The 27866-nt window shown below is 53.0% G+C and overlaps 1 protein-coding gene across 2 annotated transcripts; it reads left to right on the top strand.

Moving 5' to 3' along the window:
* The first annotated feature begins 39 nt into the window (after positions 1-39).
* On the top strand, positions 40-27702 carry heatr5a (HEAT repeat containing 5a). 2 transcript variants are annotated; one of them, XM_066694040.1, is made up of 37 exons: positions 40-231; positions 4609-4787; positions 6023-6234; positions 6346-6454; positions 6813-6962; positions 8708-8879; positions 9036-9193; positions 10006-10255; positions 10343-10498; positions 12328-12578; positions 12682-12793; positions 12982-13134; positions 13229-13328; positions 13583-13692; positions 15039-15202; positions 15394-15560; positions 15676-15781; positions 15961-16151; positions 16255-16414; positions 16582-16771; positions 16939-17108; positions 17658-17684; positions 19838-19982; positions 20183-20362; positions 20560-20799; positions 20910-21091; positions 21557-21625; positions 21756-21935; positions 22061-22277; positions 22850-23089; positions 23214-23341; positions 23650-23797; positions 23931-24203; positions 24307-24531; positions 24656-24807; positions 25389-25602; positions 25769-27702. In XM_066694040.1, exons 2-37 carry the CDS (start codon positions 4662-4664, stop codon positions 26074-26076), a joined length of 6135 nt encoding a protein of 2044 aa, XP_066550137.1. In that variant the 5' UTR covers positions 40-231; positions 4609-4661; the 3' UTR covers positions 26077-27702. The 2 variants fall into 2 exon arrangements, with proteins under 2 accessions (XP_066550137.1, XP_066550138.1); XM_066694041.1 differs by lacking the exon at positions 17658-17684 and having other exon boundaries at positions 42-231.
* Positions 27703-27866: the final 164 nt, after the last annotated feature.

Raw genomic sequence — 27866 nt, 5'->3', positions numbered from 1 at the left:
TGTTCGGAATCGACGATCGACTGGTTTCCCCTGAGAGAGAGAGAGCGATCGGTGGCTCTGCGCTCGACTCCGCGTCCTGCCGAGCAGAAGCGCCGCGGCCGTGTTTGTCTCAGAGAGCCGGCAGCAGCTGAGCGGCGGACCCGCCTCCGACACCGTCTCCCCCGCCGCCAGGGTGCTCTGTGTCCGGGATTTATCCTTGGAACCGCGGTTCACCCCCTTTGCGACTTAACGGTAAGGTTGCGAAAACTTTTTCTGTCGGGAGGGAGGGGTGCCTGTCCCGCCCGCAGCCCCAGTTCGGGACTGTAATGCGGACTCTCCACTAATGGCCCCCGCCTGTCCGATCCAGGCCGGGGTTAAAGGTCCCCTTCTCCCGGCTCTGTGAATGGGCTTCCCTTGCTTTTCTTTCTCTTGGGGGTCTTCCGCCCCCTCTCCGCGCCAGTGCGCCAGTTTTCCGTGCGGCGGCCGGCAGGGTGGGACCCCCTGGCGCCGGACTTTCTGTGAGTTGGACCCGGACTGGGGCAGAGACGCTGAGCCGGGTGTGAGCTCGTCAGAGGCTGAGCAATTGACTAACGGAGTCTGTTTTTAATTGATCATGTATTTATAGTGTTTAATTGGTGTTTCTGATGCACTGTGACTCAGGGCAGTGAAAGTGTCCGGAGTGCAGATACAACCCATCGATACACTGTAGTTTCACGGCAGCATCTGAGGGCAGGACTGATGGAAACACAGATCCTAAATCCCACAATTATTTATTTCACGTTGTTTTATTAATTTATACATACTGACTAAACATCCTACACAGCTGATCTGTTTTTAAAACGTAACCGTTTAAAATGTGTATGTACACACATCATTTGCCCTGTATATGTTTTTAATTATTATAGAATAGACATAAACCTGACACTCTATGTAGATAAGATGGCAATTACAACGCTGTTAGCCCTGTGTGGAAACTGCTTCATCACTAAGAGTAAAGGTGAACTTAATGTGTATCAGACTTTGGCATCAGTTGCATCGCTGCTGTTTCCTGTGTTGCTGCACAAAAGCGCCAGTGATCAGTGTGAGCCAGGCTGCTGCTGCTGAGCCAATTTAGGACAGTCATTCCTGCCCACTGGGATGGTTTTATTGCATGCAGCAGAAATAGCCTAGTGTGGGTGTGGACGTGCTGGTGGGGATAGGAAGGTGGAGGTTTTGGCTTGAGAAATGTGCTTTGGATTTTAAATCCCGTCTCTTGAAAAAAGAGAGCCGTGTTCATGACAGCAGCATAAGCTTCCCCTCAGACGTGGTCGGTCTCCTTGTTTGAGTTCAGACAGGGCGTGCGAGTCCCCTTGTGGAAGAAGCCCACGGGCCGCAGTGCAGGGACCGCTGATCTCTGTGATTCCCCACAGACTGGCACCTACCGTACACACGCCCCCGGCCCCTCTCTCGCACGCTCCAGCAGGCAGCAGTCAAAGCAGATCTGCCCTGGTCCTTCAGACGGGACGGCGGAGCTTGGTGTTTCTCTGCGTCTCGTCACGCGGAGCAGTCTGCCCTCAACGCAGTGTCCTCGAGTGAGCTGATCTGGCAGCACGGGCTCGTCTGAAAAAAAGTGTAACTAACAGACCCTGCTTCGGCAAAGACACGGTGCTGCCGATCTGTGGGGGACGCTTTCTGGTAGCGGTGTGGTGTACCTTCTGCAGAACCGTCCCGGGTCAGGTGAGGTACGGCCCCTTCTCTCCAGCAGCGGGGGATTGACTGATTGATAATGATAGCCTGAGCACTGATCACTGGAGCAGGAGAGAGAGAGAGCAGCACGACCTCTGTTTTTAAAGGGCTGCTGTCAGTGCCAGAGCCACGAGCAATGGGCTGTCTGACCCTTACAGTTTGTGACTGCTCTCCACACATCCAGGGACCTCATCCCACCTCTCCCTCTCCCTTGCTGGCAGGCTTAGCAAGGAGCTGTGGTCCTCTAGCCAGGCTTTAGACCACAGATTTGGATTCCTCTCTGCAGCTCAGCCTCCCCCTCCCACAGTAAGCGCTGCTGTTTGGCGCTTGAGTCGCACAGAGGGAGCCAGGCATAATTTCTCAAAATGGCAACTCAGAGACAAGCTGTGGATCCTCCCTCTCTGTGAAACGGCCGTGATCCAGCCGGGCCGAAGCCAAGGGGCAGCCGGGTCTGTTTGCCTGGCGTTTGCTGGCATCGGCTGAGGCTCCGGGCTCGAAAACGGAGACCTGCGGCTGAGACTGAGGCACAGGCTGAGCTTTAATGAAGCATCTGATTGTGTCGTTTTTAATCCTCTCATGCACTTTTTCCTGTTCTAAGTAGGAAATCTGTCCCAAATCCTAATTAACTCAATCTCTAATACTTCATCTTGGATATACGTAGTGTACACAGGGTCTGGAATGATTTTTAAATTCAGGGTGCCTTGGAATTTTACTTGCCCTCTACAAAATGTACCTGTCTGACTTTTTGTGTGAAGTTAATTCAGGGTTATAAGCAGGAGTCGTGGTCAAAAAAAGGTACTGGATGCTGGTACCACCCAGAATCAACGACCAGAAGGAGGGATGGTGTTGACAGAAACCAGGACTGCCGAGTGTCAGATATGGGCAATGAAAATTAATGCCTTGCATGTAGGTTGCATGTCTGTTTCCGATGTAATCAAATCAGCTGATGACATATGGCTAACGTATCACTAGCCCTGTCGGTTGTGTAATCTTGTGAGGAAGCCTCCTAACAGAACCTGGATCCTGAGATATGAAAACATGTATTAGACCTGTTTTTTAAATCTGAAAATAGTGGTTATAATCTTCATTGGAGCGCCTTTGGATTAAACCCGATGTTTCTTTCTGTGTGTGTGGGGGGGGTAGTATGATACCCAAGCGGTGCTGGAAGAGAGAAAGCCTGTTGTGTGTTTTTCCGGTGTTATTGTGCTGCAGATCATGATATGAGCTTTTCCACAAAAAGACCCCATTAGGGGAGTTGCAGTATCAGAAGAGAATAATTGCATCAGCAAATGAATTGTGTAATGCGGGCGCTGAAGGAAGAGGGATGGTTCAGGCCTTTTATTCAGAAGCAGATAATCCTTTGAAGCCAATTTAGACGATTCAAGTGGGTTTAATGGGTTATGCAATATTGAATGGCACACTCAGGATGACTAAAATACACCGTTTCTCTTCTGCATCCCACTGACGCCCCAGCAGAGACGGAATAAACACTCGGTCCGAGACAAATGGGTGTCGGAGAACCGCCTCCCGATTCCTGAGTGTCAGTCAGATCATAAATAACCACGTGGGTCGCTCAGGGACACGTTTGTATGTGAGCTGTCGGTGAGCACTGATGTATTGTGCTCTGGCGTTGGCCGTATGATCCATCGGGCTGCTAATGGACCACAGCCTCTCCTCCCCCACCTCTTATCACTGGAGTGAACACAGATGGGGTCTTATGGGAGCTGCTTTGCCATGGCTCGACCCTTTTCGCAGGACTGCAACGCTGGGCCATAGATCTGCTCAGTGCCAGAGCTCTGACCTCGGCACACCGTAAACAGTCCTGCGTCTGTCTCTCCCGCAGTGTGGGGTTTACATATGTGAGCTTTGAGCACAGTTGTGAGTTTCAGTAGCAATCCTACAAAAATACACATCCTTTTTCTGTTTGTTTGGTTTTAGGCATTTAAATGGGCAATACTGTTTTCTTAAGAACAGCCTCTGGAATTGCAAAGCTCTGAGTCGGTGCTCTTTTTGTATTTTTTGTTTGGTTTGTTTGTTTGAGTGGAAGGATGAACTTCAGTGCATTTTAAAGTACAGAGCCACACGCTGCAGGATTGCTATCGGGTCTGACAGCGCTGTGAGGTGGAAAGGGAACTTGTCTTCGGGAGAGGTGAGTGGTGTCTGTTTAAAGATGCGAGTTGCTGCTCACTGACGCGTGCAGGGGCTGGTCTGAGCCGCGGTCCCTCTTCCTGGTGCAGACGATGGGACGGTCTCTCCGGTTTGTGGAGGAGAAGGAAACCTTTAATACATGCTGTACTGGCGGGGCAATGTTCCCCTGATGCCGTGCGGCGCAGCGAGGGGGGGTAGTCCTGGGTTGTAGATATTTAGGGGATCCTGAGCAGGAGGGGAGAATGGGGAGCAGGACGCTGACCTCATGGAGGCTACATGCACAGCCTCTCTCCCTGGGGCATTGTGGGTAATGGATCCAGCAGTTGCAGCTGTGCACTTGACGGATGCAGGGCGAGTAAATTATTCATCGAGCTGCGCACCGTCTTGTACTGGGATCAGCTTACAGTGTACAGTGCATCGATGGTGTCTTTCGATTCTTTTTTTCTTTTGTTATATGAAAACTAGAATATCTGCAAACCTTCACATTGACCTTTATAACTGATATTAAACTGGAGTAGAACAACTGGGTTTAAGATGTTGTTGTCCTTTTAAGTGTTAGGTTTGCAAGTTTTAGAGCTGATGTGTGCACATAATGTTTGTGTGAGCGATTATGTACATTGTGTAACACATCCCACTTGTTTACACACACACACACACACAAAGTGATTGATATCAGTTCATACAATGTATGGCTCAGTCAGTGTTTGGACGGATGAAGTGGCCAGTGTCTCAGTGCGCTTTGTGTTTTTCCGCCAGGTCCTGGTGGGATGCTCTGGCAGTAGCCGCAGGAGTAGTTTGCTGAGCGAAGCATGGAGTCGGCCCACGGGCTGCTCCTGAACGAGGAGGTGTGCAACCAGCTGGCCGAGCACCAGAGAGCCCAGTTCGTCTTCGAGTGGCTGCGCTTCCTCAAGAAGCTCCTGATCGCCGCGAACAGGGTGAGCGCTCGAGATGCGTCCAGCTCTACACAATCGCAGTTCAGAACGACTCTTCAAAAGACTCAAAGCAGCGGCTCTTCTCATGCAGGGCACGGGGGTGAGATTGTGAAGCTCTCTGGGGTTTGTCTGGAGGTTTCTTTTTGAGAGATTTCCAGGCTCTTGGTTTGGCTGCGTGGCATCGACTGTGGCTTTGTGGTGAAAGTACAGCGTGGCCTCGCCTGGCAAAGCTGCTGCCATGCATTCCTGGCTCTGAATACAGATGAGCCTGAGAGCTGGCATTGCTGCCGCTGAGGAAGGATTCAGAGACAGAAACCCTTTGCAGACACCAGCAGGCCCCTGGCAGGCTTTAGAGCTTCTTATTGTAACTTTATTTATTGATTTGGAAAGATAAACAACCTGTCAGTCAATCATACATCACTGCTGGCAGCACACTCCATTTGCTGTGCTGTTATTTGGGGGGGGGGGGGTCTAGAGTTTGCTGTGTAGCTGGATAAAAAAAAAAAAAAAAAAAAAAAGCTGTTTTGTATAGTTACTACTGTACACCACATACACGTCTCCTGGAGCTCCACTCGAGTTACTGCGTGTGGGAGAGATCCCAGAGGAGGGTTTAAGAAGACCGTTCCTGATGGCAGGCAGTAGCCCGGTCTGTCTTATTTTAGGGGCAGAAAATAAACTGAACAATCATCAAGATATAGATGGCACAGGCTTTTTTATTGTTTAGTTTTTTTTGTAATCCCTCCGAGGCCTATTCTGAATATAGCAGATCTGTAAGTGAAGGAGAAAATAGAAGATAGAGAGAGTATTGCCTTTGGGGATCTGTAGCAGCACTGGTTTATGGGAAAGTGTTACACAGATGGGTTCCACATCCTGGAGGAGTTAGGAGTTCGAATGCGGAGGGTTTATTAGTCATCAAACGGCATCGTGAGGGGCGGCCTTCTGTTTCTGCAGCACCCCGAGGAGATGGGCAGTCACAACCAGGGAGGGATCAGCGGGCTTCAGATGTTTCTGCTCCTGATGTCAATAATTAACTACAGTAGAAGCAAGCTGCTAGTTTACTAAACAAGTTAATTGCACGCTAGCAGCTCCGATAATGTATGCATGCTCCTGAGTCCGAGCAGAGCTTAGTGGCTCTTGTTTTTGTTCAGTATCAGATGTGTGTGTTTGTGTGTGAATTTTTGAGAGAAGCTGTCCGTTCTCTCTGGGAGACCCGTGCTGACCCGTGTGTGTGTCCGCAGGTCGATGTCAGGGAGAAGCAGAAGAAGCTGGTGGAGCAGCTGACCGCCCTTCTGACCGGCTCCCCGGGGCCCCCCACCCGCCGGCTCATCGCCCACAACCTGGCCCTGCTCTACAGCGTGGGCGACCCCTTCTCTGCCCAGCTGACCGTGGACCGCTGCAATGACATCATCCGCAGCAAGGACGACTCCCCCAGCTACCTGCCCACCAGGCTGTGAGTGAAGGCCAACTTGTTCCCTCTTGCGTTTAAATAGTTCAGGTGTCACACTAAACCATCAGTCGAACTCATGTAGTGCTGACCGTGTATGTGTTTGTGTGTCTGCAGGGCTGCGGTGGCCTGTCTGGGCGCCGTGTACGAGCAGCTGGGCCGCCTGCTGGGGAACACCTTCACCGACACTGTGGGGAACCTGCTCCGGGCCCTGAAGAGCGCAGAGGTAAGCTGGGGCCAATGGACAGCCCCGGGGAACAGAGCTTGAGTTGGTGCGCTGTAGTTGTTCTGTATCCGCCCGGGTTGGGCTCCTGCTCCCTGTGACTAACTGCGGCGGGGCAATAACAGCCAGTGCTGGATGTCGGACCTCCCCCGGTCTCCTAACCCGCCCAGCATTGGTGACACATCGGGCCCTTCACCGCTCACAGGCCGGCCCTCCTCTCTACTTCCTCAGCCCTGTGGCCAGAGCCGGCCCATGAGCTCTGAAGGGCCCGATGCGTCACTCACCAGGCTGCTCACTCTGGACTGGACTGTGACCTGGCCTGGCCTGGCCCCTGACCATGTCCCTGTGCTCTTGTCCGCAGTCGCAGGGCCGCTACGAGATCATGCTGAGTCTGGAGAGGATCCTGTGCGGTCTGGGCGTGAGCGCGCTGCCCTGCCACCGAGACGTCTACAAGGCGGCCCGTGTGTGCCTGACAGACCGGTCCATGGCTGTGCGCTGCGCTGCCGCCAAGGTAATTTACCCCCTGGCGCCGCTGTGTCCTCGCGCTGTACCACGCCACGGCTCTTGTCCCCAGGTCTGCCATGTCCGTAGTGCTTGAGCCAGTACAGTTTCTTACCAGCTGTATGATCCTTTCAGTGTGAGCCTGATGATGCAGAACAGCATTTTAAACTATTTTCTATGCGTCCGTTAGAAGTGCAATATAACCGGTTTGTACTGACTGTTCAGGGCTGTCTTTCCGGTAAAGTTTATTTTTAAAGTGAAGTGGTTTAAAGGGGTAAACAAGGCTCCTGTGTCCTGGGTCTTTCTGCCATCTGTTTAATAGAAACCCGTGATGCCAAACGCAGGTTTTGGAAATGTAACCAGAGCTTGTTTTCGCGTGAGCGCAGACTGAGCCGCTGCCGTGGACATGCGTGGCGTCCAATGCCACTGAGCTCGGGTGCCAACCTGGAAAGGCTCTGGAGAAGCAGTCGGCGCATGAAAACCTCCAGACCCTAAGGGGTCATGGTTGATTGGTTTCGCCCCGGCCGGTGCTCCCTAGTGCAGATAAGAGACGAATAACAAGATCTTCGGCTGCATTGACAGCTCGTACTGCAGGGGAACAGCAGCTCTAACAGCCACTCCTGACGCCCTGCATTTTGCATGAGTTTGGAGGATTACAGAATGAGCTGGCAATGTATGGAGGATAATCTGTAAAAATAATACACAGACAAAATAAATAAATAAATGTTCAAATAAATACTTGGGCATTTATTTACTTAAACATTTATTTCTACATGTATTTATTCATTTGTTCGTTTATTTATTCATGTATTTATATGCCGTTTGCCGCTTTGCTCTTTATATTTCAAAGCGTCTCTTGTTTTTCTTGTTCAATGTGACTATACGACCTGTCAATCACAGCGAGGGGGCGGGGTCCATGGCGCTGATTGGGGGATCCAGGGGTTCGATTGCGATTGAGTAGAAATGTATAGTTTGAAGGAAAGAAAGACGAAACCGGCCTGTTGTTCATTCCAGTAGATGCACTTCGGGTATTTAATGATGTCATCGTCTACAGAAACAATTAAACCCCACAGGAACCCCACGACACTGTGTACTGGATTAGCCAATCAGCGAACGGGATCGCACTTATTTATGTATGTCGTATTTGTATTTATTGAATACATGTTGGCACACATTCTTCTTCATATGATGATGTGTATTGTGTAGTTGTTGTAGTTCTCATGATATTATTCAACAATATAAATGATGAGGACGAGAAAAACAAGGATTTGTTTACATAATTTTAAATTGTGCATTCTCCAATATCTCTCTCTCTCTATCTAACTATCTATCTGTTTATATGTCTAACTGTCTGTCTCTCTATCTTCCTATCTATCTATCCATCTACTTATTATTCGTTTCCTTAATTACTTTAAACGTGAAAATATGTTTTACAACTGGTCTACTTCATGAAGGTCTGTGTAATCTGTACCTTACATTGATAAGAACCTGTATCCCTGTAACCCCATCTGAACTGGATGGTTTCAAATCTACTAATGTTAAAAATAACTTGTTACTGTAAAGTTTTGTAAAGTTTATTGAGCTGCTACAATACAAGTAAGCATGCTTTCCAATGTTTCCCATAATATACCACGTGATCTTCTGTTGTTGTAAACTGCTCAATGCATCTCTTAACAGAGGCCCTTTTGCCTTCGCTTGCCCTCTCTGGTCACGGTTGTAATGGCCGTTTTGGCTTCGCTCTGCCCTCTCTCACAGTGCCTGCTGGAGCTGCAGAAGGAGGCGAGCTTCTTGTGGACCACCGAGCTGGAGAACGTGGCCACGCTCTGCTTCAAGGCCTTCGAGGGGTCCAGCTATGATGTGCGGGTGGTCGTGGCCAAGCTCCTGGGCACCATCCTGGCCACTGCCGTCGTGCCCAAACAAGCCGCAGGTGGGCGATGGAAGATCTGAGTCTTCGATTAACCAGGGGACGCGCAGGAGTGGGGTTACTTTAGGTCACAGGCCAGTTTCGTCTTTACTAACCCTGACATCATTATTCTTCCTCCCTCCTCTTCCCCTGTGTGTCCTCCTCTCCCTCTCCCCCCAGTGCCCCGGCAGGCAGTGCGGAGGAGCTCCCTGGAGGAGGTGATGGACCTGCTGTCCTCGGGCTTCCTGCGGGGGGGCTCGGGCTTCCTGCGGACCAGCGGGGACATCCTGAAGGGGACCAGCTCCGTCAGCCGGGACGTCAAAGTGGGCGTCACGCAGGTCAGTCCACGCCTCGGACGTCCCCCGCTGTGTCTGTGTTGGGTTTCTGACAGTTGTAGGATTTGAGGTTGAATTTGAGAGAGTCTTCGAGAGCTGTAGTGAGTTACATCTTCATTTTGTTGTGTTGTGAGTTGAGGCAGCAGTGTGTTGCGGTGGGCGGCTCCACTTTGGTGGTGATACATAAACTGGTTCACTGAGATACAGGAAGCAGAACATAATTGGTTTAAGTTATAATTGGGTGTAGTATTTGAAGAGAATCTATTCCTCTGACAGACTAACTCTCTGGAGGCTTCTTCACTTTCTTCACTCGGGGTATTTTGCTGGAAGCGCATCTTGTCATGAGAATGTGAGGTTTTCTACGGAGCCTTTTGTACCGAATGTGAATTATTTTACAGGCTTCAGATCACAACCCTGCACAGCCTGATGGAAATAGATTTGTCTCATGAAAACATTTGGTGGCTTCACACAGAATAGGGACATACTGCCTTAATTATTCACCAGTGGCTTTTAATTCTCATCAGTTTGATGAAGGGTGGGGAGAAAAACAAGAAGCAACATTTCTATTTATCCAGGCATGGAGATAAATAACATTTCTTTATTGTATTAGTTGGATTAAGCTGGGGTTTTGTTACCAGATCCTGTCTAATAGAAATGTAATTGTGTCTTGTGGGGACAGGACATTTCCACTCTCGGTGTGATCTGTGTGGGTTTCTGTCTTAGTGTGTCGTGCCCTTGTCCTGCAGATGTGTGTGTATCTCATTGTGTTGTCCTCCATGTGTTATGTGACTCTGTGTTGTCCCTCTGTCCCTCAGGCGTGTGTGGTGTTCGTGTCGTGTCTTGGAGGCCCCTGGCTGGAGAGGAACTTCCCCTCTCTGCTGGTGCTGGTTCTGGAGCTGGTGTCCCACCCGCGCGCCACACAGACCCCCGCCGACGCCGTCTGTTGTCGCCGCTGCATCTCCTTTATCCTGCGTGCCACGGTGGGGGGGCTGCTGGGGGAGAAGGCGCAGATCGCCGCTGCCAAAGAGATCTGCCAGGCGGTGGGCAAGCAGAAAAAGGCAGTGGGTGAGTCCACATCCTCATCCTCACTGTGTTGGTTTTGCCCCCTTGGCCGGGCCATGCTCTGACCCACGTGTCGTGTTCCTCTGCCAGACGCCGCCATGAGTGACAGCAACGTGGAGACGCGCGTTGGAACGCTGGACGTGGCGGCCAGTCAGCACGTGCTGGTGTGTGCCCTGCTGGAGCTGGGCAGCCTGGTGCAGGGACTGGCCACCACCGCTGGGCCCCTCCTGCAGGACGCCAGCGCAGGTACCCACCAGTCTATTTTTGAATGTTCCCAAATTGTCTCTTCAGCCACATTGCTGGGGAGTTTGTTCAGATTGTTTTCTGTCTTGAATGCCTTGAAGCCCAATTTCCATGTGTGTCCCCGGGTGCGTGTGTCCCTGCTGATCTGGAAAAGCTCCTCTGGTCTGATGTGGTCGATGCCTTTCATGATTTTGAAGACTTGGATCAAGTCCCCACGTAGTCGCCTCTGTTCCAGGGTGAAAAGGTTCAGGTCCTCAGTCTCTCAGTAGGACATTCCCTTCAGACCTGGAATAAGTCTGGTTGCTCTCCTCTGAACTGCCTCTAGAGCAGCGATATCTTTCTTGAAGTTTGGAGCCCAGAACTGTCCACAGTATCCAGATGAGCTCTTTACTGCCCTTGTTCTCAATTCTACACTGTTGACAATATACCCCAGCATTGTGCTTGCTTTTTTTATTGCTTCCCCACATTGTTTGGATGGAGAAAGTGAGGAGTCCACGTGAGCAGTGAGAATAAAGGAGAACTGAACAGAAGCTCAGTGTAAATGTCTAATTTGATTTTGTCAAATTTCAGTGTCTCTCCACATTAGGAAATTAGGAAAACAATGATCTGAAGTGAAGTGATTGGTATCTGTGTTCAACATTCCCGATGGACATAGCAAGTGAAATGCAAGTTATGATTTCCTGCTCACTAGGATGGTGGAGTTTTTCAAGGACACAGATCTTTTTCACTTAGATTATAATTATTTATTTATTTATTGGCAGATGCCCTTATCCAGGGCGAAAAGATAAAGGATTCTTTATGCAGAGAGAGAATCCGGTATTGCTGGTTGTTGGACTTGAACAGTTGAAGCACCGACTCGATCCAATTCTTCCATCTCTTTCTGAGACTCACAGATTAAAGAAAAACTGCCTTGAAAGTCGGCTCCTGGCAGAGAGAGACCCTCTACTGATCAATTATTTATCTGGCCGATGCTTCAAGTTCGTGGCTCAGATGTTGGATGGCAGTGCTTTCCGATTCACCGCACCGGGCTGAGGGATGGCCGCTCGGCCCTCGTTCATCAGCCAGGCTTCTGGGAACTCTGGTCGATAATGTGCTGCGGCTCGCGCATCCTGCAGGAGCCTCTATTACGGAGGGTGGAAAAAAAAGATGTGTTACTAACGAGTGTTGGAGTGAAAGCTCTCCTCTTGCACAGCCTGGCTCTGAGCTTGCATCACCCCCCCCTCTCCCCCAGAGTCTGAAGTTCAGAGCAGTTGAAGCGTTGATAGCTGCAGTGCCGGTGCTCTGTGGTAAAGAAGGACGGGAGATGGCAAGACGCATTGATGTCCTTTGTTGATCTATCAGCTGCTGTAACTGATCAGTACAGAGCAGTGCTGAAAAATTAACCTTTAAGAGCTTGAGATCAGTCTGAAGCTGTAATGTTTCACACGAACTGTAGTGTTTTAGTGTATAGAGAGATGGTTGGAAGATGTTTTCAGATGTAAGTCGGTTTTATGTCTCCAGATCGTGAATGTGTTGAAGCACGAGTTCCACAGTCCTGCGGTGCCCACATCTGCCCTGGGATTAAGTGCGTCAGCAGTATGGCAGGCCAAATTGTCACTTAGAGTTCTCGACATTGACTTCCTGTCCTGTTTAAGGTCTTGAATTGAGTTTGAGAGATCTTGAAATGGAGTTTGGGATTGAAGTTCAGTGCAAGATCTTAAATTGTGTGTCGAGATTTCTCTAATTGACAATTAGAGAAATCAGCTCTGTGGTCGTGAGTGCGATGCGATGGAGCGGGGTGGGGTGACACAATATGCTGCGGTGATACGTCCGTGTCTGTGTCTCGTCCCCAGGGGTCCTGGACACCGTGACCTCCGTGCTGCTGCACCCCAGCGTCTCTGCCCGCCTGGCGGCCGCCTGGTGCCTGCGCTGTGTGGCTGTGGCGCTGCCGGCCCAGGGCTCAGTTCTGCTGGACCGATGTGCTGAGAGACTGGCCGCCCTAAAGTCCTGCCCCGAGGCCATGGCTGGGTACAGCGCCGCCATCGCCGCCCTTCTGGGAGTCATGCGCCACTGTCCGCTGGGCATCCCTCACGATAAGGGCAAGGTGAGTCTACGGACGGGTTGGGTCCCTGGAAGCTGATGAGACTCTGTCCCTCGTGACGCAAATGCTGAGGCACTGACCTGTCCCCTCTCTGTTGTGTCGGCAGGTGGTGATGGTGCTGGCGGAGGACCTGCTGCGCTCTGCCACCCAGAACAGCCGCATCTCTGTCCAGCGCACACAGGCCGGCTGGCTGCTGCTCACCGCACTCATGACCTTAGGTAACCTCGGCTCTTCTGCCACTTCTTCTTGTCCTCGTTCTTGGAGACTGGACTGTCACAGTTGTTGGTTCAAGATTGAGGTCTGACTGCATTTGCTCCATCGCTCTGTAGAGAATGAATATCCCAACTCCTGTCCGAGCATCTCGCCGTGTCTCGTGTCCGCTAACGTCCTCTAACCCACTCCTCAGGTCCGGCAGTGGTGGAGACCCTCCTGGCCAGGGTGCTGCTGCTGTGGCGCTGTGCCTTCCCCCTGTCCCCCCGCGACCTGGACATCGAACGCAGCCGCGGAGACTCCTTCACCTGGCAGGTCACCCTGGAGGGCCGGGCTGGGGCGCTGTGCGGTGAGCGCTCTGCCTGGGTGCAGTTGGATGGGGGGTAGATGCTTTTGGACTGTGTTCCTCTGACAAGCCCCGTCTCCTCTCTCCTCTCCCCCAGCCATGAAGAGCTTTGTGTTGAACTGCGCCGATCTGCTCAGTGACGACGTGATTGGCCGGATGCTCCCGCCCCTGTCCTGTGCCGTGGCATTGCTGACACAGTGAGTATCCCTCGGTCCCCCAGGACACCGGCCTGTGGAGGACAGAGACGTGCGGAGGTCAGCAGGAACACAGTCTACTTTACTGACTTTCAGCTTTGGACACGATATACCACAGTGCAGGGTATTAGGATATTGACTGTCTGTAGTTCAGACTGTGGCAGTCCATATAAAAACCTCCTGTGGATGACTTCTTCCCAGCTTGGATGTAGGGGTGTGTGTGTTTATTAATTAAATAGTTTGTTTTTGTCTCTCAGGTTGCCTTCTCTGGTGAAAGCGTACGGGAATCCACTGAAGACAATCTCTATGGTCTACAGGCAGAGACTCTACGAGATCCTGGCTGTTCTGCCCCCAAAGACCTACGAGGGTAAGTGGGCTTCTCGGATGGGCACTGCCAACTGACCCATCACACACTGCGCTGTGTCACCTGGTTCAAACCACTCATTCAGGGCTCTAGTGCATGACAGTAGACCAGCTGTGTAATTTGCTGGTGGCCTTGGTGGGTTCTCCTGGTCCTCTGTGGGGACTCTTTGGGGTCTCCTGGTCCTCTGTGGGGACTCTTTGGGGTCTCCTGGTCCTCTGTGGGGACTCTTTGGGGTCTCTCAGTCCTCATGGGGTCTTTTTTGGGTCTCTCTGTCCTCGGTGGGGTCTCATCAATTCCGAAGGGTGGCGTTTCATAGTTCAGGACTGAGGACTACATGTTCTTCGTACAGTGAAGAAGGTGTGCAAATTACCAGTCGCATGCAGATGTCCCAACACAAACCAAAATCACCAGGACTTCATAACCATAACCTTGAAAACAGTTTAATCCTTTTCTGCCCCTCTGAACATGGTGGCTGTATTTTCCTCAGAACCTCAGTAGCGGTGAAAGCAGTCAGAGCAGCAGATAAGACATCAAACAAGCGTGCACAGGTTTCTCCCAGCGTCAAAACCCAATCTCCTCTTGTTTTGCCGTCCTGGATCTGAGATCAACCGTGCGGCTGATGGTTATCAAGGGGGGGGCCTGTAAGACATGAACCAGAGATAAGGAACGAGACGAGCAGGAAGCCCCCAGTAATTACATCTGCCTGGAAACCAGACCGTCGTGTTAATCACTGCCTGTTGGCTGCGTTCCAAGAGCCCGGCTCCTGCAGCACGATTTCACTGGATGTTATTGATTTTCATGGGTTTTAAAAATTAAAATGCTGGTAGCCTTGAATAAATGATGAAGGATTTCATAGCGTGTGATCCTGCGTTGGCATTCGGTTGTTTGTTTCCTTCTAAGCTGTGGGACTTTAATGAGGAAAAGATACAGTTTAAAAAACAAACAAAAGAGAGATGCGAAGTGCTCATCGATTTGGTCATGTACTTATTCACAGAGCAGCGTTTTGAATTTAGACAGTCAAAAAAGGCATCGACCACATCAAACCAGGGAGCTTTTCCAGATCAGCAGGGACACACGCACCCGGGGACACAAATGGAAATTGGGCTTCAAGGCATTCGAGACAGAAAACAGGAGACACTTCTTCACACAGAGAGGCGTCACAATCTGAACAAACTCCCCAGCGATGTGGCTGAAGAGACAATTTGGGAACATTCAAAAACAGACTGGATAGGATCCTTGATCACTTAGTTATTAATGGACACCAAACGAGCACGATAGGGCGAATGGGCTCCTCTCGTCTGGACATTTTATGTTCTTATGTCTGTCTCTCTGTCTTCCTGTCGGTGCAGAGAGCTACGGTGCCGTCCTGCGACAGCTGGTGAGTGACGTGAGCGGGCCAGAGCCGCCGGTGTCGTCCGGCCCGGTGCTGCTGCCCCCGCTGTGCCACCCGGATGACGTGCTGCTGCTGGGCCCGGCGCTGCACGACACAGACCAGCGCTTCATCGAGGAGCAGGTGGGACTGGCCTCTGTGCAGTTTTTATCATGATTCATGTGACTATAAATGTGACTATAAATTGTTTGCTGTTGCTTTCTCGTCCCCTCGTCTCCTATCCTGCGCTCTGTGTCCCCTTGTCCTCTCCTCCTGCATTGCCATTTGTATTCTCTCGTCCCCTCCTGCTCTGACTGTGTTGTCCCCCCTGGCAGCTGCAGCAGGGGAGCAGTGTGGGAGGCGGCAGTCTGGAGTACGACCCCTTCATGATCTGCGAGAAGAGCTTGGAGGTCCCAACCCCTCTGCCGCCCGCCCCCTCCGTCACAGTGGCAGCAGTGCGTCTGTTCGGTGTGATCTTCCCGCACATCGCGGCCCCCAATCGGTAACTGCAAGCCACGAGCCACTGGTGCTCACGGGAGTAAATTAATACTGTGTGCTGCCCCCACTGGCTGATTGTTATTCGTCTCAGTATGGCCCCTCGTGTCTCTCGTTTCCAGGGCCCAAATCCTCGAGCAGTTTCTGGAGAGCCTCAAGCAGCTGAAGGGGTCCCGGCAGCAGGCCGCTCAGATCCATATGATCTCTGCCTTCTGCTCGGCTTTAAAGGTACGTCTTCAGATCTGTGCTCTGTGGTGTTTACTAATTTAAATGGCACTTTAAATTTAAAGTGCTGTGTGGCAATATCGTATGAAGGATGCTATACTAAATACAGTCGAGTGGTACCCCCTTGCAGTGGGGGCTGGGGCGGTGGTCCGCAGCAGCTCAGTGGCCTCTCGGTGTTGCAGGTGCTGGGCACGTGGCGCGGGGGGCTGGGCTCGGAGGAGGTGCGAAGGCCGGCGCTGGCTCTGCTGACGGGGGCCCTGGAGAGCGCCAACCCCCAGCTGCGCTGCGCCGCCGCCGAGGGCCTGTCCCGCCTGGCACAGGTGGCCAACGACGCGGCCTTCACCGTGAGCGTCACACAGATCAGCTTCGACAAGTGAGTCGCCGTGCCGGGCCCTGCGGTCAAGTCTTGGAGGGGTTAATCCATCAGCTTCTCTGAGAATCGACACCCCTCTTAATAATGGAGTCTGTCTCTCCAGGTTGAAGTCCGCCCGTGACGTGATATCGCGCACCGGGCACTCCCTGGCGCTGGGCTCGCTGTACCGGTACCTGGGGGGCATCAGCTCTGGCCAGCACCTGAACGCCTGCGTGGGCATTCTGTACACCCTGTCCCAGGACAGCACCTCGCCGGAGGTCCAGGTAAGAGTGTGGGTGGGTGTGTGGGAGTGGAAGTCCTCAGTCATGTGTGTCAGTCAACTGTGAGTCTGCCAATACAAAAATAAAATCGACATCACCATAAACATCTCTGATGACAGTCACAAATGAGTGTCTCCTGTGTCCTGTGCCCATCTCTGTGCCGTGTGCAGATGTGGGCGCTGCACTCCCTGTCTCTGGTGATTGACTTGGCCGGTCCGCTGTACCACGGCCACGTGGAGCCCACCTTCACGCTGGTGCTCCGGCTGCTACTGTCGGTGCCGCCCGCGCACGTGGAGATCCACCAGAGCCTGGGCCGCTGCCTTAACGCCCTCATCACCACCCTGGGACCCGAGCTGCAAGGTACGTGCCCATGACCCAGCAAACCCGCCTCTTGCAGGGTCACGCTGACGGAGTGGCTTTCCAGGCTCTCATAGTGGCTGCCTGGCGCTGTGTGCCCCGCCGTGTGGCTGAGTGACGCAGCTGGGAACCGGGACCCTGACCACTGCGCTCTGCTCTCTCCGCTCCAGGTAGTGGCTCGTCCGTGGCAGCCCTCCGGACGTCCTGCCTGGTGGGCTGCGCCGTGATGCAGGACAACCCCGACTGTCTGGTCCAGGCACAGGCCATCGCTTGCCTCCAGCAGCTCCACATGTTCGCCCCGCGGCACGTCAACCTCACCAGCCTGGTGCCCAGCCTCTGTGTAAGTGCCGACACCGCCCATCTGCTCGGCGTTGTCGTTGTGATCAGCGTTAGTATCCGCACACAGATGTGCATTGACTGTCAGCCGTGGCCACTCTGTGTGTGTGTGTGTGTGTGTGTGTGTGTGTGTGTGTGTGTGTGTGTGTGTGTGGCTCTGTGTTTGTCTGCCTTCTCTTCCGCGTTTGAGCAGTAGACGATCACTCGTGACTCGATGCCAGCTGTGGAACTCCTCATCTCTCCCATTCAGTGAATCGGGCCCTGGAATAAAGCTGTAAAATCAAACATCCGTTCTGTTGTTCAAGTTCAATAAGCTTTCCTTAATGTAGATCTTAGTGAAGTTCAGTGTGTGTGTAATTGTATATGTATGTGTCTATATACATATACATCACTGTCTCCTTGCATTTCTGTGCCCCCAGTATCTGACCCTTCTGTGTGTAATGGTTGACTTTTTAATTTGAGCTCCTGTGAGTGCGTGTGTATCTGTATTGTGTGCCTGTGACCTCTCTCTCCATGTCGCTGTCGTGACTGCCTTGTCCTTTGATCTCTGCAGGACATCTTGTTGGATAATTCTGTGTTGGTAGGTCCCCTTTCCTCGCAGGTTTGCAGTGTGAAGTTTTCTCTTGCATCCGCTGTTGAGTCTGATATCCATTCCCCTCTCCCTCCTCCTCCCCATGCGTTCGTTTGTTTGTTTCTGAACTAACCTGATCGACATTAATCACAGCATGAGCGGCCATCACTGTCAGTGGGGCTGTATCTCACCGAGGGGGTCTTGTGAAGGGCTGGGTTTGTGTTCAAGTCAGACGCAGGGTTATACTCCACTTCCACTCCAGGTTTGATCCGTTTGAAACCATTCTTTAACTTGTTGGTTGAAGGGGATGCTTTTTCTTCACTCGAAAGTCACTTCAGATGTGAAGGAGGGGCTCTGGTTTTGTGTGAAGTAGTGTTTTGATCATTTTTATCTTCATCTATTTCTCTTCCCCCCCCCAGTTTTGTTTTAGAATCTGGAACAATCCTTTTCTCTTTTGTTCTTGGATTGAGTAACTTTATCAATCCCTCTTTTGAATCATTACTTCTATAGATACAGGGCTAGAGCAGATAGAAACTCACCCACCTGCCAATCACAAAGTCCTTTGAACCCAAAGCGCGATGTGGGACATGTTGGCAGGTCAAAGTTCAGATCGCAGGGGTTCAATCCCTCTGAACAACAGCCTGTCACCTGCTCAGTCATGGTGTCAATGAAACAAGCAGCCCTTCACAGCACCCCTGCCCTCAGTATCCCCCCCACACCTTTTCCTGGCTGGAGCAGGAGATGTTTGATGCTTCCACCCCACCCACCCCCATTGCAGCCTGCAGGTTTAACCCCCGAGGAGCCCCAGCGCCCTGCCGGCCCCCCGAGCTAATAACGCCTTCGGTTCTGACGTGTGTTTGTGTGTCTGAGCTCGTTTGGTCTGCCTCTTTATTTGTTTTTGATTGATTAATTGCTTTGGAAGTTTTAATATGAATGGCCGACATGTTAATTGCATCAGCTTGTGTGGTGATCTTGTCATCGTTGATGTTTTCATTTTTATTATTTAAGTATTTTACTTTAGCAAGCGTTCAGAACCTCGTCTTTCCGATGCCATGGCAGGAAGTGATGCGGCTTTGGGTTCTGCGCTCGCCTGAGCATGCGTCTGTGCCGAGAAGCTGAAAAGCATTGTGGGTCAGGACAGCCGCCCGCCTCCCGTCCGCTTCCATTGCGATCTGCGATCTCTCACGGACAGAAAACTTCCCCAGGCCGAGTTCAGGAAACGCAATCCTTCGTCCAGGTGTCCGTCTAGACGAGGCATTTGGTTTCGCTGGACCTCGCTGCATTTATTCCTGTAGTTTATTATGATTTTGTTTTGTTTATATTTGTTTTAAGCCAAAGAAGATCTGGTGTCTGTCTCTGTGTTTCTACGCCTTACAGAATTAGTGCGTTATTAGTTCAGCGGCTCGATCGCTCCATGAGTCTGCCGTGAGAGGAAGCTGCAGGAGACCCACCAGCTCTCCCTCTCCGCTGCGTCCTTCCAAATTATCCTCACTTACTACAGTCAGACGGTACCAGCAGAGCTCAGTTACGAATCAGAGCCACAGTTCGGTTTCCATAGCTCTTCAGCAGAACCTCCGTTGCTCCACACTGGGGCCAGTTTGTTAGAATATATCTTCTGAGGAAAGAGCCTTCATGCCCGATTTATAACAAGAACACACCGTTCTCGCACAGACTCCAGCAGAGGTTGATGTGAGTGGCGGTCGAGCCAGTTTCTCCTTCATGCCTGTCTCCTGTTTTCCCCCGGGAGAAGAGGGTTAATGCACTCACCTGGAAAGGGAGGGTCCTTTTTTCTGGAAGTTTTTGTGTAGCTGCAGTGGTTTAGTCATGTGTGGTTGTACTATAGAACATTACAAAAAAATGACATAAACCCAGACATCTGTGTTGAGGATTGTGCCGTTCAGAGCTGTGGATGGGTGTCCATGTGTGTCAGGGAGGGGGTGAAGGTGATGGGGGTGCAGGGGACGTCTGTCCACATTACTTCTCTCTAACCCGTTCAGATACCTTCTAAATTAAGAGGAATGCTGTGGTCTGAGACCTGGGGACGTGGCTGTGGGGGGACTAGTGACAGCGGGTCAGATGGGGTTAATGCACTTGAGGTGGTGGTTGTGGGGGACCGGGGGGCTGCAATGTGAGTTTGACGTGTTGTCTGGCTGTGTCCGCAGGTGAACCTGTGCAGTTCCTACCTCTCCCTGCGGAGGGCGGTGGTGGCCTGTCTGAGGCAGCTGGCGCAGCGGGAGGCAGCCGAGGTGTCGGAGCACGCGGTGGCGCTGGTCCGAGAGCAGCCCCGCCGGGACAGCACCGCCTTGGGTGAGAGCAGGACCGACTCGATAACTGTATCAGTAGAGTAGAGACCCTTGCAGGAGGAGAACCTGACTGTGAGACGGGTGCTTGAGAGCCAAGTGGATGAGCGTGTCGTGTGCAGTATGCTGGCTGATTGCGTTCTTAACGAAGCTGATAGATATAGATGGACGGTCAAACTGAGTGCCTGCTGTCTCTCGTGTCCACAGATGTGACAATCAAGGAGACCGGGCTGGAGGGGGCGCTGTTCACTCTACTGGACAGGGAGTCAGACCAGAGGCTGTGCCGAGACATCCGGGAGACGCTGGGCCACATGCTGTCGGCCATCGCGGTGGGCAGGCTGGCGCACTGGCTGCGGCTCTGCAAGGACGTGCTGTCGGCCTCTGCGGGTAAGCGGCATCATGGAGTGGTTCCAGTCTTAGTTTCATATTGGGCCTCTTAGAAGCAGAGGAATTGGTATGAGTGTGTAGTTTCTTTGTATAGAATCTGAATCCTCTATAGCATAACATTCAGACATCAGCCCAGGCCCGGTGAGGTGAGGGTGAAGATTGGATTTATTTATTTACTCATCCACCCCCGCCCTCAGATTTCGCCACAGCCGCGCCGGTCGAGACGACACAGGAGGAGGAGGATGGGGACCGGGCGGATGACTCCTCCGTGTTCACCTCAAAGCCCGAGCCCAGCTGCCCATTCACCAACCCCCGCTGGGTGACGCGTGTGTTTGCGGCGGAGTGCGTGTGCCGCATCATCGCGCAGTGCGAGGGCGGCGACCCGGCACACTTCGACATGGCGCTGGCGCTGGAGCAACGCGCGCAGGACCCTGCCGGTGAGTCCGTCCGCTCCTGGGGAGACGCACAGCGAGTGTGTCACTTGAGTAACCGGTACGGCATCGCATGCTGTGGCTGTGGCTCACGCCGGCCTCCTTTCTGTCTGCAGCCGACTTCCTGGTGCTGCACCTTGCCGATCTGATCCGCATGGCATTCATGGCGGCGACGGACCACAGCGACCGGCTGCGTCTCTCCGGCCTGCAGACCCTGCTGGTCATCATCCGCAAGTTCGCTAGCGTCCCCGAACCCGAGTTCCCTGGACATGTCATTCTGGAGCAGTACCAGGCCAACGTGAGATACAGACAGACACACAGACAGACAGACACACAAACACACACACACAGACACTTTCCTCTTCTCCAGCACGCAATCTTTAATGGAGGAGTTTCGGAACGATGTTGAAGTTTTACTTCCCATCTCTTAAGAAAAACAAAACCAAAACCCACACAGACCTCAGTATGTTCTGTTCATTTCAACGGCTGGTGAACTGGAGGCAGAGCTCATGTATATTTCAACACGTCTGTGTTTTAAGAGCTTTTACCCCTCCCTGACTGGGTCGATACCGAGCAGATTTAGAAAGCTTCGCCTTCAGGGAACCGTAATGCTACCTTCGACCAGCCGATACAGCCTTTTCATCGCATGTCTAGACAGCATGGTTTTCAGAAAGGCGTTTTAGTCCTTAATGTGCCCAGAAGTGGTTCATGTTGTTTGCAGTTCACATTATTGTTTTCCGTGTGTTGGTTTGTGTTGCTGCAGGTGGGCGCGGCTCTGAGGCCGGCCTTTTCCCCCGACACGCCGCCAGACGTCACCGCTAAAGCCTGCCAGGTACAGGGGTCCCTGACTCAGTGGGTGGGATTCCAGATTCATACTGATGACAACCACCACCGATATTGTGAGCCTGTGTTGAGTTGCTTGGATTATAACAGTGCGTGTGTCGTTGTCGCTCGTGTGTCAGGTGTGCAGTGCCTGGGTGGCCAGCGGAGTGGTCAGTGACCTGGGGGACCTGCGCCGGGTGCACCAGCTGCTGGCCTCCTCCCTGGCCAAGGTGCAGGCGGGGAAGGAGGTGCAGAGTCAGCTGTACAACGAGAGCACGTCCACCATGGAGACGCTGGCCGTGCTGAAGGCCTGGGCCGAGGTGAGCCCCCCCACTGCGCCGCACCCCCGACACGCTCGGTACCTGGAGCTTTGACTCTATTGACATCCTCCACAAGTCCTGATGCAGTGTGTGTGTGTATGTGTCTCTCTCTCTGTGTTTCTCAGGTGTACATCGTGGCGATGAAGACACCCAAGCAGAGCGACAGCCCGGCCCGCCTACTCAAGGTGTCCGGGGACGAGGCAGGGGACCCCTCGGCGGATGGGCTCCTGCGGCTGGTGCAGGCGGACCTGGGCACCCTGAGCCGGCTGTGGCTCTCCGCCCTGCAGGACTACGCCCTCCTGACGCTGCCACCGGACTACGCCCCCCGGCTCCCTGCCACAGGTGGGCCACCGCACTCCGTCACTATGAGCTGGCACTGTGCCCCACTCGGAGCCCTGCCGATGTGTGCCTGGTCAAAGCGGGTCAAACTGCAGTGAGGGGCGCTGAGGGGAGACGATGCCCCACAGAGAAATACCGACTGACCAGAGAGAGCGTGGGGGGTGAAAGGTGGAATTTATCCTATTTATCTGGGGTCCCAAGAGAACACATTAAAATACTTGGGACAAGTTGTGGTTTTGAGGTTGATACTCTGTTACTGTACATTGTGCGTGTGTGTGCATTTGTGCTGGGGTGTGAGTGTGTGTGTGCCGGGGCATGAGTGTGTGTGTGTTCCGGGGTGTGTGTTCCGGGGTATGTGCTGGTGTGAGGGTGTCTGTGTGAGTGTGTTTGTGCCGGGGTGTGTGTTCCGGGCTGTGTGCTGGTGTGAGTGTGTTTGTGCCAGGGTGAGTGTCTGGTCTGGGAGCAGTTCACCTCATGCCACTGATGGGACTTTGATACCCGCGTTGATGAGCCCTGCCTGTGCAGTGTGCTCTCTGACTGACAGGCTTGTGTTGTCGTTTGGTGCTGTTGTGCAGGAGGGGCGTTCTACACGGCGGAGACAGCGGAGCACGCCCGCCCCCACTACTGTGCCGCCTGGGCTCCCATCCTGCACGCCACGGCGCTGTGGCTCAATGGCACCGGCTTCATCGTGGTGGACGAGGGGCCAGCCAACCTGTCCCGGCCCGTCACACCCACCTCCATGGGCCAGTCCACCTCGCTGGCCACAGTCAAGTCCCCCGAGGACGTCAACACGGACCGCTTCCACCTCATCCTTGGTAAGGGGGCCAGGGAGGGTTTCGGACACTCTGGGACAGCGCTGGTTAGCGGTTTCTTGGTACTGGTGTTAAACGTGTGTGTCTGTGTTCTGAGCGTGGGACTGAGCCGTGTCCGTGTCCGCAGGCATCAGCGTGGAGTTCCTGTGTTCGCCGCGCTCCGACGCGCAGATGGAGAGCATCTCGGCCTGCCTGCTCGCCCTGCAGGCGCTGCTGGACGTCCCCTGGCCACGCTCCAAGATCGGCAATGACCAGGTACCTCCACCGCCATCAGGTTATTGTTTTCCTGATTGTTTTGTTCATATTTTTTGAAAGATTGTTCTGTGTTCGTTGGTTTGTGTGTTAGTTTTAAAATAAACAATTTAAGGAACCATTTCTGAAACCAAAGCACAAAAAGTAAATCCATAAAAAAAGATGGGGGAACAACAGATAACCGTTGATGTTGTGGTAGAATCTGTGTGTGTTGCGGGTCAGCGGCTGTGTGTGTGTTTGTGAAAGACGGGACAGAGGGGACCCTCGACTCAAACAGACGTGCCGTGACTCTGTTTTGCTTCCCCCCCTAGGCGCTGAGCGTGGAACTGCTGAGCGTGCTGCACAGACTGGTGCTGACCCGGGAGAGCCCACCGGTGCAGCTGGCCGTGCTGGAGGTGGTGCAGCAGGTGGTGTGTGCGGCGCAGGAGCACGTCCGGGAGAAGCGCCGCAGTGCCGAGGGTGAGGCCATGTTTTTGTTTATTAATTCTCCTGTGTTCACTGGGAGGAATGATGGCTAAGAACCTGGCGTGGGAAAGGCTGTTGACCGTGTCTCTGTCTCTCACTCTCCGTGTCTGTCTCCGTGTCCGTTCAGTGGACGATGGTGCCTCGGAGAAGGAGACGCTGCCGGAGTTCGGCGAGGGCCGGGACACGGGCGGCCTAGTGCCTGGGCAGTCGCTGGTGTTTGCTGCACTGCAGCTGGGCCTGTGCATCCTGGTGCGCCAGCTGCCCCAGCTCAACCCCCAGCTGGCGGGCAGCCCCACGGGGCGGGGGGGCAGCCCCCAGGCACTGACGGAGAGCGACGGCCAGCTGGTGTCGGCGGCGCTGGCCATCCTGGCCGACCTGCCGTCCCTCTGCTCCCCGGAAGGTGAGGACGGTATCTCGGCGCGGCTCGGGGGGGTGGCTCGGCGGAGCAGGGCTCGTTTATTGAAGCGAGTGATTGAATCGGGTGTTGCGTTGTGTGTCTGCAGGCAGCGTGGCAGTGCTGCCCACCGTGCTGTTCCTGGTGACGGGCGTGCTGCGCGAGGCGGTGCTGAGGGCCGACGGCGGGGCCCGGGCAGCCATGGGGGCGGCGGCACTGCAGGCACTGCGCACAGTGGTGGCCTCGCCCATGGCAAGTGCCGAGAAGAGCCGCAACGCCTGGACACGCCTGCTGCGCTGCGCTCTCGCCACCCTGCTGCACTTCTGGGACACCGGTGAGACCCCCACTGGACTCTGTCTCTGTCTGACTACCACAGAAAGCATCACTGTGTTTTGTTTATTTTCCGGTTCTTCGGTCTCAATTGAAATGTCTTGGTTTTAAAATTCCCTCCCCGGCAGACGAGTGCCCCCCCGAGGTGGACGAGGTCAGCCTGCTCACAGCTCTGTCCGTCTTCCTGCTGTCCGCCGGGCCCGAGGTCGCCGCAGTGCCTTGCCTGCAGACGGGCTGCATCCGCAAGTTCAGAGCTGGCCTGCGGTCTCAGGATGCTGTGGTAGGAACCGGCCGACACCCCCCTTCAGACACACTGGCACCATATGATCCACCCTGAGGCCCCTCTGGGCTTCTTACTTACCTGGAGTTCCACCTCCTCAGAACCGGCCCCTGGAATAACCGGTCCTCGGCACACGGGTGCAGGTGTGGGTTCTAGTGACGCGCTGTCGACTCGTTCTGTACTCTGACCCGAGCCACGTGGCTCCTGACAGCATCCAGGTCTCCTTTCAGGCTTCACATAAGACATAAGAAGGTGTCCAATTGAGAGGAGGCCATTCGCCCCATCGTGCTCGTTTGGTGTCCATTAATAACGAAGTGATCAAGGATCCAATCTAGTCTGTTTGTGAATGTTCCCAAATTGTCTCTTCAGCCACATCGCTGGGGAGTTTGTTCAGATTGTGACGCCTCTGTGTGAAGAAGTGTCTCCTGTTTTCTGTCTTCAATGCCTTGAATCCCAATTTCCAATGATTCATTGACTGATCGGTTGTTTAGAGGTTTCAGAAACTCTCAGGATACACCAGTGAAGAAACAGGTTGATTTGCTTTATGGACAAAACCGAATTAACCACATTAAACCCCCCAGGTCCTGGCGAAGACCTACCAGCTGCTGCTGTCCGTGTTCCAGAGCCCCTGCCCGGCTGTGGCGGTGCCCTTCATGCGGGCACTGGGCCCTGGCATCGTGGGCGGCCTGCAGGGCGTGGAGAAGCGCCGGCCCCAGAGCGCCGCCGAGCTGACGGCCGTGCAGGAGGGAGTGCGGGCCCTGCAGGGGCTGGTGTCCGCGGCCGACCCAGAGCACCGTGAGTCCACGGGGGTGAGGGGGTCGCGTAGGCACTTCAGAGCCCAGGCAGTCGTGTTGGATTAGAGAGGGGCTCAGTGGCTTTATTGTATTGTGTGTGTGTGTGTGTGCGTGTGCGTGTGATTTTTTTTCCCTTCATGCACTGTCCTCTCTGTTCGGCCCCTCAGGCCCCCAGCTGGTGTCCGTCCTACTGCCGCTCCTAGTCTCCTTCCTGATGGACGGCAACGCGCTGGCCTCTGCCCCCCCGCCGGCGCGCAGCCTGCATGAGTTCGCCCTGCAGAGCCTGATGTGCGTCGGGCCGCAGCACTCCGCCGTCTTCCGGGCGCTCATGGCCGCCTCCCCCGCCATGAAGGCGCGGCTCGAGGCGGCGGTCAGGGGCAATCAGGAGAGCGTGAAGGCCAAGAGCGCCGGCCAACAGGGCCAGGCGCCCGGCAAGAGCTCACCCAGCATCCAGCTCAAGACCAACTTCCTGTGACGGCGTGGCCTTCCCCCGGACGCCGCTCTTCACTCCACACGGTGGCGCTCTTCACATTGTCACGTTCATGTAACACTAACGGCACACGTATGATTTGTGATCTTGTTTTTCCTCTCCACACTAGGTTGCCAAAACATGTTCAGCCAGATTTTATTTTTATTTTTTCAAGTGATTTTCCTATTTTTCTAACTTTAGACGGTACCTGCTTAGATTCAGACTGAAGGCTGGCGAACCTCTTTGAAAGATCTAAAACACTGAGAGAGTGTTGAGAGAAAGTGGAGATCAGGGTGAAGGGACTGGGTTTGTGACGGCACCGATCAAAGCGGTTCTTCCCAGGAGCTCTTCTCACTCTGGTGTTAAAAACAGCGGTAGACCGAGACGTTGTGACAGTGGTTCACCCACGTTGTGTAACGTCAGGACTGGGCCCCAGACTGCAGCAGCACCAGTACAGAGATCCAGAGCGATCTCATATGACCAGCAGGGTAACGAGGCAAGCGCGGACATTTCTGTAGTGTTGCTGTTGAGTTTATTCCTCTTAAAGATCAAAAGAGAGAGAGAGAGGGATGCACCAATAGGACGATCGAAATTCTGATTAGAGTCTGATTAAAGGCCTCCGAATCCACGCCAAACCTTCCTTAAAGAATGAAACGGGCTGGTGGGTTAATTGGGTTCAATTGGTCTCCAAAAGGACTGTAAAGAACTTGTTAAAAGTTTGCTTTGATTTGCAATCCTGCCGAAACGCATCTGGAGACATTTTAAACACTGTGAAATGTGGCCGCAGCAGCAAACTCTGAAAACATCTGAGAAACCTTGTTCTCAACAGTTTTCACACAATTTAGAGCAGAAAACACTCTGTAGTCTGTAGACATTTCCTGTCAGCAGAGCCCTCTCTCATTGTGCTGCTCTGCTCAATCGATCTTGCCCGTTTGTGCAGGGTTTTTACGGCGTATTGACTGTCACTGCGAGGCAAAGCATGATGGGACATGTTTCACACGTGGCAGTAAATCACGAGCGCTCCAGTCTTTTTGCACTCTTTCACCCTCGGAGTTGGGGCCACAGTTTTTTTTAATGGATGCAATATCCAACAATTAGTGTTTCTCCTCAGATGTTGCTAAATTAATTGTCTTTGCTGGGGGTGGGGGTTGTTCCTGATTGAATCAAATTCTCTGAACTGGTTTTGTTGGCAGGTTATTCTTGTCCGGTACAGAACGCACTGTGAAGAATAAACTGCTTTGCTGGGCTCTCACTGGTCATTGTTTAAGGGACGTTGTTAATGGACATGTGTGGCTGTCATTTAGTGTTGCTGTGCCATTAAAGTACTTGTTTTTAGTTCTAACTTCAAATTAGAAGACATTTGGACATTGTTTGCTAACATCTTACTGCAGGAAAGTGGTTTGCTGTGATTCCTGGCAGGACGAAGCTGAGGAAGTGAGCTGTTTCCTGCTTTCCAGAGCTCTGAAGCACTTTGATCACAGCAAAAACTCTGTAACATATGAGATGTGTAGGCTGAAGGAGTATTTTGTACGTAACATTGTAAATTGTACAGATTTAACCATTTGACCTGAATCCTAACAATGTTTGTTTTCTAATATACTTGAGAAATAAAGCCTAATTTTTCTCTTTTCATTGCTGGTGTTTTGTGTGTTGGCGGTGTCCTGCGTAGGCACGTGTCCGGTCCGTGTTGGTGAAGACCACAGGCACAGAGCAGAGCTGGAGGTTACCGAGGTGGAGGTCCTCGGTTTGTGTCTTCACAGCATCGTGGGACTACAGCGCTGGGGGCCCGTCCCATT

The sequence above is a fragment of the Amia ocellicauda genome, chromosome 21 (assembly GCF_036373705.1).
Source record: "Amia ocellicauda isolate fAmiCal2 chromosome 21, fAmiCal2.hap1, whole genome shotgun sequence".
In the NCBI taxonomy this organism is placed as follows: domain Eukaryota; kingdom Metazoa; phylum Chordata; class Actinopteri; order Amiiformes; family Amiidae; genus Amia; species Amia ocellicauda.
Note: the sequence above shows the minus strand (reverse complement) of the source record. Positions and strands in the feature narration are given on the sequence as shown.